The 14069-nt window shown below is 45.1% G+C and overlaps 1 protein-coding gene across 1 annotated transcript in view; it reads left to right on the top strand.

Moving 5' to 3' along the window:
• Window positions 1-13800, top strand: part of LOC149457659 (vomeronasal type-2 receptor 116-like) — a 38907-nt gene extending 25107 nt beyond the window's left edge. The window contains exons 3-4 of the mRNA XM_089683408.1: window positions 6906-7029; window positions 12407-13800. Of these exons, the coding sequence (XP_089539534.1) occupies window positions 6906-7029; window positions 12407-13299 (1017 nt within the window). The 3' untranslated portion in view covers window positions 13300-13800. The remainder of the gene's footprint in view (window positions 1-6905; window positions 7030-12406) is intronic.
• Window positions 13801-14069: the final 269 nt, after the last annotated feature.

Raw genomic sequence — 14069 nt, 5'->3', positions numbered from 1 at the left:
AAAACCGAGTTTCTTGTCTTCCCTCCAGCCCGGACACCACCCCCCATTGACTTCTCCATCATGTCCAACAACACCACCATCAAACCCACCCCGCAGGCCAGAGTACTTGGTGTCATTTTGGACTCCAACCTATCCTTCCAGCCCCAAGTCCACTCTTTAACAAACTCGTGCAGACTCCACCTCCGCAACATCGCCAAAATCCGCACGTTCCTAACTCCAGAAACCACTAAACAGCTCATCCACTCCCTCATCATATCACGACTCGACTACTGCAACTCCCTCCTCACTGGCCTGCCTCGCCGCTGGCTATCCCCGCTTCAGTCCATCCTGAATACGGCTGCCAGACTCATTCACCTTTCCAACCGCTCCGTTTCCGCCACCCCCCTCTGCCAATCCCTCCACTGGCTTTCGATTGCGCAACGGATCAAATTCAAAATCCTAACACTGACGTACAAAGCTGTCCACCATACTGCCCCATACTACATCACTGACCTAATATCCAAGTACCGCCCAGCACGCACACTCCGCTCCTCACAAGACCTCCTTCTCTCTAGTTCCCTGGTCTCCTCCTCCCATGCCCGCCTCCAGGACTTCTCCAGGGTGTCACCCATCCTCTGGAACTCCCTGCCCCAACCCATCAGATTATCACCTACTCTCCTCTCCTTTAGGCGCACCCTGAAAACCCATCTCTTCAGGGAAGCCTACCCCGCCCCCTGCTAACTTGCCTACCTCCTCCACTCTTCCTACCACTCCATCCCCCACAGCTATCTCCTCCTGTGCCACCATCCCCTCCCTCCTAGATTGTAAGCTTGAAAGAGCAGGGCCCTCGATCCCCTCATGTTTTGCATTGTATTGGTATTGTTCTGTCACATGTTCTGTCCCCCTTTATAATGTACAGCGCTGAGCGAACTATTGGCGCTTTATAAATACTGTATAATAATAATAATAATAATGGTAAAGAAAAACCCATTCACAACATCCAGACAAGTGAAGGACACTCTCCAGAAGGTGGGAATATCATTTTCGAAGTCTACAATCAAGAGAAGACTTCACGAGAGCAAATACAGAGGGTTCACCACAAGGTGCAAATACAGAGGGTTCACCACAAGGTGCAAACCATTCATAAGCTTGAAGAATAGAAAAGCCAGATTAAACTTTGCCAAAAAAAAATCTAAAAAAGCCAGACCAGTTCTGGAAAAGCATTTGCTGGATGGATGAAACTAAGATGAATCTGTACCAGAATTATGGGAAGAAAAAGTGTGGAGAAGGCTTGGAACAACTCATGATCCAAAGCAGTGGCGTCCTGAGGCAGGTGCAGGGGGTGCGGTCCGGACCGGGTGACACCGACCGCACGGGGTGACACTGGACCCGCTCCACAAAAAGGTAAGTTGTAAAACAAGCTGACGATCTTTGCAGGATGGATCCGATCCATCCTGTGGGGATTGTCAGCTTTCTTTACAACTTACCTTTACTTGGAGCGGCTCCGGTGTCACCCCATATAGGTTGCATGCCGACGATCCTGCGGGGTCGGGTTTAAAAATAGATGCTTAGTATAGTAAAACTACATTTATGCTTGTGTTTTTTTTCCACAAAAACTGTGTGATGTGCTTCTGGAGCAATAAAAAAAAAGATCTAGAAGATAGAATGGGCAGGTGGGATAGAATCATTTTAGGTAATATTATCATTTTACAAGCCACTCTTCTGCCTGATGTAGAGCGGTCAATGGAGTCACGTTGTTTAATCTCTTTGGGTATAGAGTCAAGGATGGGCTTATAATTAAGCTTTAATACGGATATCCCTAAATATTTCATGCCTTCTATTTCACAGGCATATGAGTAGTTGGTTCAGAGAGACTCTTTCTGTTGTGGGAAGAGGATTTTTTGAATCCGCAACATCTCCAAGATATACCCGTTCTTAACTTCTGAAACTACTAAGCAACTTATTCACTCCCTGGTTATTTTATTATTATTATACAGGATTTATATGGCGCCAACAGTTTGCACAGCGCTTTACAAAATTAAGGTAGATATATACAATACAATTTAGTGCAAGAGGAACAGAGGGCCCGGCTCTATGGGGGGTCATGTACACTGCAGCTGCTAAACTCACGTTTAGGAACTGTTCAGTGATTTTTTCAGCAGCCCCAGAACTCACCTTAATGTTCTCCTATGTGTCCATGTACACATCTTCATTTACAGTCATTTACAGGCATTTGAGTTTACAGTCATTTTTTTTAAAGCAGAAAACTTGCGTTCAGCAGTCGATTTTATCAGCATTTCAAATGAAAAACGCTTGTAAACGCGGCAGATGGCATTTATAAGCGTTTGCGTTTGAAACATTTTTTAAACTCTTACAGTTCCCGATGCTGTCCAGAGCCTTTTTTCATCATGAGAAAATGCATGCAAAGTGTTTTCAAGGTACTCAGATGGAGAAAACACTAAACACAGGATGTTATTACCAAGCTTGTCACACATTCTAATGACCAATTCAAACCTCAGACCTTTCCCACCCTTGGAAACAAAAGATATGTTAATGATCATTCACACCTCAGACCTCTCCCACCCTTGGAAACAAAAGATATGTTAATGATCATTCACACCTCAGACCTCTCCCACCCTTGGAAACAAAAGATATGTTAATGATCATTCACACCTCAGACCTCTCCCACCCTTGGAAACAAAAGATATGTTAATGATCATTCACACCTCAAATTCCTCATGAAGACCACTTGCCAGGTGGCCTGAATGACTCCCTCCACCAGACACCTTCCCCACCCTTGGAAACAAAAGAAATGTTAATGAGCAACTCACACCTCAGCTAATCTCAACACATACTTCTGTCTCTGCTTCTACAGTCTGAAATAGTTAATAATTTACCACTTTTCAGTGTATTCTGGGCATTTGGGAGGTTTTCCTGTGCTTATCTTTAAAGAACGCTTCTAAACGCAAATGCACATAAACGCGGTATGCAAACGCAGCTAAACAGATGTTTTTAACCTACGTTTTCCAGCAGTCAGTTTCCATCGTTCAGAAGTGTCCCGTGTACATGGGGCCTTAGAGCTTGCAATCTAAGAGGAAGGGTTGAGTGATATAAAGGGTAATAACTGTGGGGGGGAGGAGCTCATGGAGGAAATAAATGTCAGTTTTCTAGGTAGAAGCAGGATAGGCTTCTTTAAAGAGAAAGGTTTTCAGGGATCGTCTAAAGGTGGATAGATTAGGAGACAGTCGGACAAATTGGGGTAGGGAGTTCCATAGGATGGGAGAAGCTTGGGAGAAGTCCTGGAGGCGAGCATGGGAGGAGGTGACACGGGAACTAGAGAGCAGAAGGTCTTGGGAGGATCAATGAGAGCGGTTTGGTTGATATTTTTAGATTAGTATGTGATGTAGCTGGGGGCAGAGTTGTGGATGGCATTTTAAGTTGTTGTTAGTATTTTGAATTGTATTTGTTGGGCGAGTGGAAGCCAGTGGAGGGATTGGAAGAGAGGGGAGGAGGACACTGAGTGGAGGTCAATGGAGGGGTTGGCAGAGAGGGGTGGCAGACACTGAGTGGAGGTCAGTGGAGGGATTGGCAGAGAGGGGTGGCAGACACTGAGTGGAGGCCAGTGGAGGGGTTGGCAGAGAGGGGTAATAGACACTGAACGGTTGGTAAGGTGGAAGAGCCTGGCAGCAGTATTCATGATAGACTGGAGAGGGGATAACCTATGTAAAGGTAAGCCAATGAGGAGGGAGTTGAAGTAGTCGAGGCGAGAGATGACCATTGAGTGAATTAGGGGCTTTGTGGAGTTTATTTTGCAAAATAAACACCACAGTAATATGGACAGAGTTAAAGATTTTGGAAGTAGTAAGAATGACCAATAAGAACATTGATAGTTATGAATCAGTTTCAGTTAGAGGTGGATTTTAAAAGCCGTATAGATGACCATATAGCAGTGTAGGGTGGATTAGCATTCATACATGGCATGGGCGATATTACAGATGGATATTACTCGCAGGCATTTACCTGTCATGGGATAGAGAAGAGTTATTCAGATGATGCAGAGCCAAAGTGCAATACTTAATCCACGATCAATAATTTATCCAAGTTGCCAATGCTACCCCTGTCATAAGGCTATCTCTCGCCTTGACTATTGTAACTCCCTCATTCGCCAACCTCATCGCAGGCTATCCCCTCTTCAGTCTATCATGAATGCTGCTGCCAGACTCATCCACCTTACTAACTGTTCCATATCTGCCATCTCTTTCTGCCAATCCCTCCACTGGCCTCCACTCAGTGTTCTCCATCCCTCTCTGCCAATCCCTCCGCTGGCTTCCCATTGCCCAATGAATAACATGCAAAACATTAACAATCACATATAAAACCATTTATAACCGCCTCAAATTACATCACCAATCTTGTCTCCAATATCACTCAAACGGTCGTCTCCGCTCCTGCCACGACCTCTCTAGCTCCCTTGTCTCCTCCTCCCATGCTCGTCTCCAGGACGTCTTCAGAGCCTCCCCCATCCTCTGGAACTCTCTACCCCAGTTTATCAGACTATCACCTACTCTGTTCACTTTTAGACGATCTCTGAAAACCTCTCTTCAAGGAAACCTTTCCTGCCTTCAGCTAATAATGGAACCTTCTACTTCTCCTTCCAGTCCATCCCCCACAGTTACTATCTTTTGTACCACTAGCCCCTTCCTCTTAGATCGTAAGCTCCAAGGATCAGGGCCCTCCTATCCCTCTTGAATTAAACTGTATTGTTGATGTATTGTCTCCCTTTATATTGTAAAGCGCTGAGCAAACTATCGGCGCTATATAAATCCTGTAATAATAATGTATTTTTACTTGATATACAGAGCATACATTGGACAGTTGTGAGTGAAACATCCAGGTAGATAGCATGGGGATCACATCATCAGCAAACACAACTGTTTTATGTCCTTATTCCCCATTTTTATGTCCAGTTTACCCAGATGTGTTGTGATCACTTGTGGCAATGACTCCATTACCATAGCAATAATAATAGGGAATGGGGGAGCCCCTATTTTATAAGCAGGACAACTTTAACCCCTTGACGGCGACCATATGCAAATTTGCGTTCTCTCGGTGGCTGGACCTTGACGCTGAGCGGCCGCATATTTGCGCACCATTTGAAAACACATATGTGCTGAGAGCGCGTGCCCTGCACGCTCCCAGCACATACATCGGTGTCTCACAGAAAGGTGCCGATCTCTCCATATGATCAATCGTTACCGCCGTAACAGCTAATCACGGTGGTCATATGACGCTAAAACCCTGCCCCACCTTCCAGTGTCTAAAACCCCTTAAAGGGCCAGGAGGCGCCGGCATGAAGAGGTTAACCAGCAAGGCTAGGCCCTAATTGTTAGAGAAAAGGAACACATGCTTTACTAAAAGAACTAAGATACTACAGAGGATAACCAGAAAAAGGACAGTTCTATCAGGAATAATAGGTCTAATCTGTGTATGCCTAACTTTCATTTTAGCTACGGGGATAGGGAGCACAGTGAATGCGAGTGATTTCATGTAAGGTGGTTTAGGTGCACGCTGTTTTTGTACTTTTTTTTCAACCTCCCTGGGGGTTTTCCCGGGTGTAGCTCGAGGTATAGTTTCAGTACAAGAAGCGGTAACCCCCCCGAGCTACACTCGAGAATACCCTGCAGCGTTGCTCCCAGATCTCTTCTGCACTTACCTTCTCCTGCACTCCTGTGATGTCCCCCCTGCAGCATCCCCGGCCATCTTCTCTGGTTGATGCCAGCATCTGTCTTCCGGGTTCCGTTCCCTGCGACGTCGGGACATACGGGGACAGAACCGGTGGGAAATGTAAAAATGTCAAAAAGTGACATTCACTAAATACACTAAAATCACACAGTATTCCATTACTGTATCAAACCATTTCACATACATTTTGTCCCGAGTGCTTTGTCCGGCGCCCTGCCTGCATTATTACTGTTCTTTCTGCCTGGAAACTGAGAAACGTCCATGGCGTCCAAAAAGCGTCCCTTTAGGTCAAAAGCGGTTTTAGACCGGCTAGAGAACAGCGATAGTAAATCAGAACCACTTGCAGAATTGAGTGATAATGATTGGTGGGGGAAATTCATCATCAGACACTGAAAACGATTCTGCGACTGAGCTCAGCGATGTGCGAACTTGGCGCTCTATTTCACATTTCAGTGTTTTTGGTTTGATTATATTATTGAATTACATTTATTATTATTATATTATTATTTTTTATGATTATTTATTATATTATAATTTATGATTTCGTGTTTCAAACTTTATCATACCCGGGATGTTTACTAGACTCTTGTTCGGACAGATTTCAGTGAGTTATTCTTAAGAATTACAGGCCTACAATAAAAAAAATACATATTTCCATGCAAAAAAAATGTAACGCTTTGAGCACAGAAATACTGACATATTCAGACCGCCAGGGGGGCTTAAGCAGTGTAGCAGTGTGCTGTGAACAAAATTATCCCCAAGAACAGATCAGGTCAGTAACAAGTGAATTTTGTGCTTTGAGCACCCTAAACGTAAAGCCGTATCAACAAAAGGAATACAAAAACAAGAAACAAAATGATGAAAACCTCAAAATACCACCCCTAAAAGCCACAACTCTCTATTATTAAAGGGAAGCCTTGCAGCAAAAGAAGCAGTTTAATCTAAAATAGAGGCCATATCAACATACAGTACAATGGAAATCAATTAACACCCCAAATTAATAAAACTCCCAAAATACTGCCCCCCCTAAAAGATCTCAAACCTACAGAATTTACCTTGTACCCATGGTAGAGACAAACCTGAACCTTATTTCTGTCGGTAACTTTAGTTTGTATGGTCTCATGAGATATAATGGAATAGTAATAATAATTAAATATATTAATAATAATAATATCTGATTTCAGATTCCGGTATCTCGATGCTCAGATCCCTGTTTACCCGGCAGCCGAAAAAAGTCTGGATCTTCAATTCATAAATGCTGCTATGAATGTGCCCCGTGTCCAGAAGGAGAGATATCCAACATTTCCGGTAGAGTTTGTATTTGTTAATAAGTTATTGGACTGGGCAGAAGGTACCGCTGTAGTTAAAGTGAATGTCAGGGAAAAATATATATATATAGTACATCTCTGCAATGTGTGCACATTCCCCGTGTTTTATCATTTTAAAGTTCCTGCAAGTGCAGAAAGATACTTGTTGATCCTGCCAGAAATGCACTCAGCTCATAATTCCTATTGTAGGATGACAACACACAGGCGTTTGTGGACTGAAATCACAAGAAATGGTGTCAGCCCTGCCCAGCTGTATTTTAAACTGCCATTACTGCTACTACTATTAAAATACTGAATCCCTTCCCTTTCCCCATTTTTACTGACAGCATTAAAAGGTATTTTTTGCACGTTATATTTAACCACTTTACAACCGTGTTATGGCCGAATGATGGCTACAGCGCGGTTCTCCAGTTCTGGGAGGGCGTCATATGATGTCCTTCTCCTAGAACACACCCGGCGCTGTCATCGCTGTGTCCTTTGGATGCAGCCGATCATATGACATGGTAAAAGACCAATCACAGCGACCTTTTACCACGTGATCAGCTGTGTCCAATGACAGAGCTGATCACAATGCAAATACAGTTGCTGGTTATTAGCAGCACTTTCCTCACTCTGTCACAGGGTGAGGAAAGAACTGCTGATAACTGTCAAGTGTCAAAGAAGACATCTGCACTGATAATCAGGGCACAGATTATCAGTGTCCTGATTATTACTGCAGCCCCAAAAGTGCCCAACAGTGCCACCAATCAGTGTCCAGCAATGCCACCCAGCAGTGCTGCTCAACAGTGCCACCCATTAGAGCCAGCAATGCAGCATAGCAGTGCCACCCATCAATGTCCAGCAGTGCTGTTCAACAGTGTCACCCATTAGTGCCCAGCAGTGCTGCCATCAGAGCCACCCATCAATGCCCAGCAATGCCGCCCAACAATGCTGCTCAACAGTGCCACCCATCAATGCCCAGAAGTGCTACCATCAGTGCCACCCATCAGTACCTAGCAGTGCCACCCAGCAGTGCTGCTCAACAGTGCCTCCAGTCAGTGCCATCAGCCAGTGCTGCCAATCAGTGTCGCCAGTCAGTGCCACCATCCAGTGCCCTTAAGTGCTGTTTTTTAGTGCCCATCAGTGCCGCCTATCAGTGTCCATAATTGCCGCCTATCAGCGCCCATCAGTGCTGCATATTAGTGCTGCATCATCAGTGCTCATCAGTGCCACCTATCAGTGCCGCCTCATCAATGCCCATCAGTGCCGCCCCATCAATGCCCATCAGTGCCGCCTCATCAATGCCCATCAGTGCAGCCTAATCAATACAGATCAGTGAAGGAGAAAAATTACCTGTTTGCAAAATTTTATAATAGAAACAAAGAGAACCTTTTTTTTCAAAATTTTTGCTTTTTTTTTTATTTATAGTACAAAAATAAAACACCCAACGGTGATTAAATACCACCAAAAGAAAGCTCTATTTGTGTGAAGTGTGAGTACAGTGTTGCATGACTGCGCAATTGTCATTCAAAGTGCAACAGCGTTGAAAGCTGAAAATTGTCCTGGGCAGGAAGGGGGTGAAAGTGCTCTGTAGGCAAATGGTTAAAGTTGGCCTGGCATAGCCCTACATGTCTATATGAATCAATTTCTACAATGTCCAGCAACAGTATATTTTGTTTCTCTAAAGTTCCACATTTATCAAAGAAAATTAAACCTTGAGCTCCAGTCAGTGACTTTGCCTAGGCCAAGATCTCATCTGTCTGCTGCAGGCAGGAGGAAGCGTTACTTCAGTCTCCTCTCCCCAGTGATCAGACTGCAACATTGTAATGTTTTATCTTGAGCTGTTAATGTCATCCTCTATGTCTATGTCTACTAAAGTTAAGGAAACATCCCCTCTAACTCCCATCCTTCATGAATTTGTTTTAAATGCCTTTTTTGTAAATAACTTTAACCTGTCGCTGCTTTTAGGTCATTTTGTTTTTACAATACACAGATTGGAATGATTGTGGAAGACAATAGCACAAAAAGAAAGCATTACCTGTCCCAAAAAGCTGAAATATAAAGATTGATCAGGTCCTCTCACGTACCTTGTGGAGATCCTGACATGAAAAGGAAAGCCACTCTTCCATCTCCAGCTTAGGGGCCCCTGGTAGTAAATCAGCGGGCAAACGAGCATGGAGAGATATGAGTGCTGGTAGCTTGTCCAGTAGACTGCACAGTAGGTAGCTGGAGGTGCCCCCAGAGATGAGCCGGGTGGCAGAGACAGCAGGTAGCGGATATGTGTTTACAGACCCTGGACTTGGCTGGTAGATGACAGGTTGCCAGTGCTGGGCAGGCTGGCAAAAGCCCGGTAATTAGGAAAAGCTTCAGGGGCACTTGGTAAACAGGATAGTCAGGATGCAGAGTGTCAGGAAGATACTTGCCATAGTGTGACTGAACCTCTGGACTTACACGGCGGTGCAGGCACAGATGTGCGCGGGCCCATTATGTGCGCACCAGCGACTGCCCAGTGCTAATGTTGGCACCAATCAGACTATTTTAACCCAGCAGCACTATGATCCTGTGCTGTCTGATCTTCAGCCCCCCCTCCTGTATTCCTGTGCCTGTTCCTGGGAGTGATACCTGTGATTGACCTCGGCTTGCTTCTTGGACTCCACCTCTGCCTTCTGTAACTGATTGATCTGCTCCCACCATTACTGACCTTGGCCTGTCACCTGACTACTCTTCTGCTTGCCGTTTATGCCTCATCCGCTTATCTGTTACCGACCCGACCTGTCTGACCCCCACATACAATGTGCTACCCTGCTCTGCAACCAGCCTGACCTGCTGTGATGTCTACCTGCTACCAGCCTGCCCTGCTGCCAGCCTGCTTTGCTACCAGCCTGCCCCGCTGTGACATCTGCCCATAGCCAGCCTGCTTTGCCACCAGCCTGTCCAGCTGTGATGTCTACCTGCTACCAGCCTGCTCTGCTGCCAGCCTGCCCCGCTGTGACATCTGCCCATAGCCAGCCTGCTCTGCCACCAGCCTGTCCAGCTGTGATGTCTGTCTGCTGCCAGCCTGCCCTGCTACCAGCCTGCCCCGCTGTGACATCTGCCCATAGCCAGCCTGCTCTGCTACCAGCCTGCCCCGCTGTGATGTCTGCCTGCTACCAGCCTGCTCTGCTACCAGCCTGTCCAGACTTGATGTCTGTCTGCTGCCAGCCTGCTCTGCTACCAGCCTGCCCCGCTGTGAGATCTGCCTGCTGCCAGCCTGCTCTGCCACCAGCCTGTCCAGACTTGATGTCTGCCTGCTACCAGCCTGCCTTATTGTGACATCCGCCCGCTGCCAGCCTGCTCTGCTACCAGCCTGCCCCGCTGTGACATCTGCCTGCTACCAGCCTGCTCTGCTACCAGCCTGCCCCGCTGTGACATCTGCCCACTGCCAGCCTGCTTTGCCACCAGCCTGTCCATCTGTGATGTCTGCCTGCTGCCAGCCTGCCCTGCTACCAGCCTGCTCCGCTGTGACATCTGCCCACTGCCAGCCTGCTCTGCCACCAGCCTGTCCAGCTGTGATGTCTGCCTGCTACCAGCCTGCTCTGCCACCAGCCTATCCAGCTTTCCCATCTGCCACCGAAGTGTCAGCAATTCCTGCACTGACTACAGGACTGACCAGGCACTCATACCCCGCCGTGCTCTTTTAAATGCTGTTTCACCTTCAGTGGCCCTCGAGCCAGAGCTTCCTCCACCGTCAGGCTCACAAACAAGGTACGTGACACAGACATGTAAGATTGGTACAGATGGTTAGATCAGGCATAAGCGGCAGGCAAAATAATAGTCAAGACACAGGGAAAGGTCAGCAGTGGTAGAGCAGATCAGGTATGACAGAAGGTGGAGGCAGATTCCAGAGACAAGATGGGGTCAGGATAGGTAACCTTCAAGTGTAGTCTGAGACAAGGAGGGTCAGCAACAATCAGTCAAGTACAGGAACTGTTAACAGGTCAGACAGAAACACTGTAGATGACCACAACTATCCACTGACCTGCAGCCGTGTAGCCATGTGTGCCTTGCAGCACCATCTGCACTATGGGCAAGACTCTCCTTACAGGTCCATTAGGGGTATACAGGTGCTGGAGCTCATGTTATAATTAAGACAGCATAGATTTCTTCTAGATTTTTTCATTGTTTATGTGCACTGTAATGTCCATTTCTGATGTGTTCAAGGAAATCACAGTTTGTAATGGTGGCCAGAAATAAGTGAACCAGATCAGGTTCGGTCCATGGTAGGGTTTGGCATTCCCAGTGGGAAGTCCTTGGACACCTAATTTAGAGGTTAACCCCACTTAATATTCAGGGCTAATTAGCAATCTATTCTTGAAAAAAGAACATGGAGAGCTGGTAACTGTCATGTGGGACATGAACCAATGAAAAAAGAAATATAATATTGTCCATCAGTAGAGAGGGCCTTTCATACCATATGATGTTTCCTCACTGCCACAGTTTCCTCATGACCAACAACCCAATAATGGTTCCCTACAAAACTAACACTGCTAAATAACACATCCCCAGGCTGCTGTATGTAAACAGAAACCTGGGGGGCCTGAGTGATGTAATTGACCAAATACAGCAAGGGAGAAGGTCACCAGCACACCGAGGATCACCAATACGGGTCCAAAAGTTTTAATAAACAAATACATAGTTACAACTAGGCAACGTTTTGGAGTCTCGCAGGACCCCTTCATCAAGCATGTGACCAGGCATATGTCACATGCCTGATGAAGGGGTCCTGCGAGACTCCAAAACGTTGCCTTGCTATAACTATGTGATCGTTCATTAAAACTTTTGGACCCATATTGGTGATCCTCGGTGTGCCCGTGACATTCTCTCTTCCTGATTCTGTTCGGTTCCAGCCAATGGTAACTGCAGCACCCACTTATACACACAGCCATTTTTAACGCAGGAACATGTGCGTTTGGATTGTACACTTGCATTGATCAAAAATATTCGGTCAATGGCTTGCTCAATGGCAATGGGATACTCATCTGCATTGTTTGCACTCTAAGAACAGGGGATTAGGGCAGGTGAACTCATCAAATATATGTAAATAAGTTTGTTTGAATCTGAATCTTAGTCCGAATCTCATCCCTAATTCTGGATGTCTCACACATGGTTGACATGTTATGAACAAAAGTAAACCATTTCTTAGCTTTTTAAAATTAATATTTAATTTAATTAAAATAATTTTTTTCTTTATTTCTTAATTTTTGTTTAATATTTTCTTTTATTCTCCCACAACACACTGATGGAAATCCAACTGTAAACTGTGAGGGGACCCAAAGCAATTTGATTTCTCAGAAGCTGTGACCCCGATGCTCATTGTGTTTGTATTGTTCTTCCTGCAGACAGTGAAAACTGCATGAAATGTCCTGATGAAGAATGGCCAAATGAGAAGAAGGATCGCTGTGTTCCAAGAGTGGTGGAATTTCTCTCCTACACTGATGACACCATTGTTGCCGTATTTTCAGCCGTCTCCATCCTCTGTTGTCTTCTGACTGGTTTAATATTGGGGATATTTATACATTACCAGGACACCCCCATTGTTAAAGCCAATAACCGGAACCTGAGCTATCTTCTCCTGGTCTCCATCATGCTGAGCTTCCTCTGTGTCTTCTTGTTCCTCGGCCATCCAGTAGATGTAACCTGCATGCTGCGTGTCACCTCTTTTGGTGTCATCTTCTCAGTTGCCGTCTCTTCTCTACTTGCCAAAAGTATCATGGTGTGTATTGCTTTTAAAGCCACCAAACCTGGGAGTACCTGGAGGAAATGGATGGGAGCCAAACTGCCCAATTGTATCATTTGTGTCTTCTCATTGGTCCAAGTCATAATCTGTGTCACTTGGTTGTCTATTTCTCCCCCCTTCCAGGATCAGGACACTCACTCTTATCAGGGGAAGATCATCATTCAGTGTAATGAGGGTTCAGTTATCGGCTTCTACTCTGTCCTGGGATATATGGGGCTTCTGGCAGCTGTGAGCTTCATTATCGCTTTTATAGCCAGGACATTACCGGACAGTTTTAATGAGGCCAAGTACATCACCTTCAGCATGCTGGTGTTCTGCAGTGTCTGGATTGCCATGATCCCGGCCTATCTGAGCACCAGAGGGAAATACATGGTGGCTGTGGAGGTCTTTGCTATAATGGCATCAAGTTCTGGACTTCTTGGCTGTATATTTTTACCAAAATGTTACATAATTCTGTTCAGACCTGACCTGAATACAAAGACATTTATACACTAATATGTGAGGAGCAACACTGGGTTACCTGTAGTTATAGAATTATCTCTATTATTTAAAATGTTTGTATTTTGCTAGTATATTGAGAATGAACACTGTTATATATAAACATTTGATATTTACCTCTCTGATGGATGGTGAGTTTAATTTTTGTTCTGTATCAGGCACCTTGGGTTTGTTAAAAAATAAAACTTGTCCCCTGTTGGGTGTAGTGGTTCCTCCCACCAGCCATTACATCTCTACAGAACAATTACATAGTGAGGAGGAACCACAGTGACCAGAGGGGGGAAAATATCCAAAACATCCTAAACTGTCAGAAACCAGAACCACCCATCACTCTTCAGGAGAGGGAATCTTTCACTCACCACCTTCCAGAAAGATAAATATTAAACATTTTCTTATATAAAAATATTGTAATGTCATTTATTCAGTGTTAGGGTCACTCTAATTATAGTTTATGCAGATGGCTATATTATTAAATACATTTTGTTGGTGTTTCCTAAATCATTTTAATGTTCGTTAAAGTTAATGAGAGCGTGTTCTCAGTATGTTCACCTTATAGGTGATAAGATGACTTCATTTTCTTTATAAGACCTGAAAAAATATTTCTCTTTGCACAAAAGTTTTTGAAAACTGCTGCCACAAGGGAGTATTTGGGTTCCTCATACAATGCTTTAGAGACAACACTTCTTCCCCAGACCTTACCAGATCCTGATATGAAAGCTTCTAAAGCCAAAAAAACAGGTTCCAGGTCCTCATTCATCAATCATTTA

Source organism: Staurois parvus, unplaced genomic scaffold, assembly GCF_062004578.1.
Source record: "Staurois parvus isolate SC_StPar_1 unplaced genomic scaffold, SC_StPar_1.0 ptg000308l, whole genome shotgun sequence".
Lineage (NCBI taxonomy): Eukaryota > Metazoa > Chordata > Amphibia > Anura > Ranidae > Staurois > Staurois parvus.
This window is presented reverse-complemented; position numbering and strand designations above follow the sequence as displayed.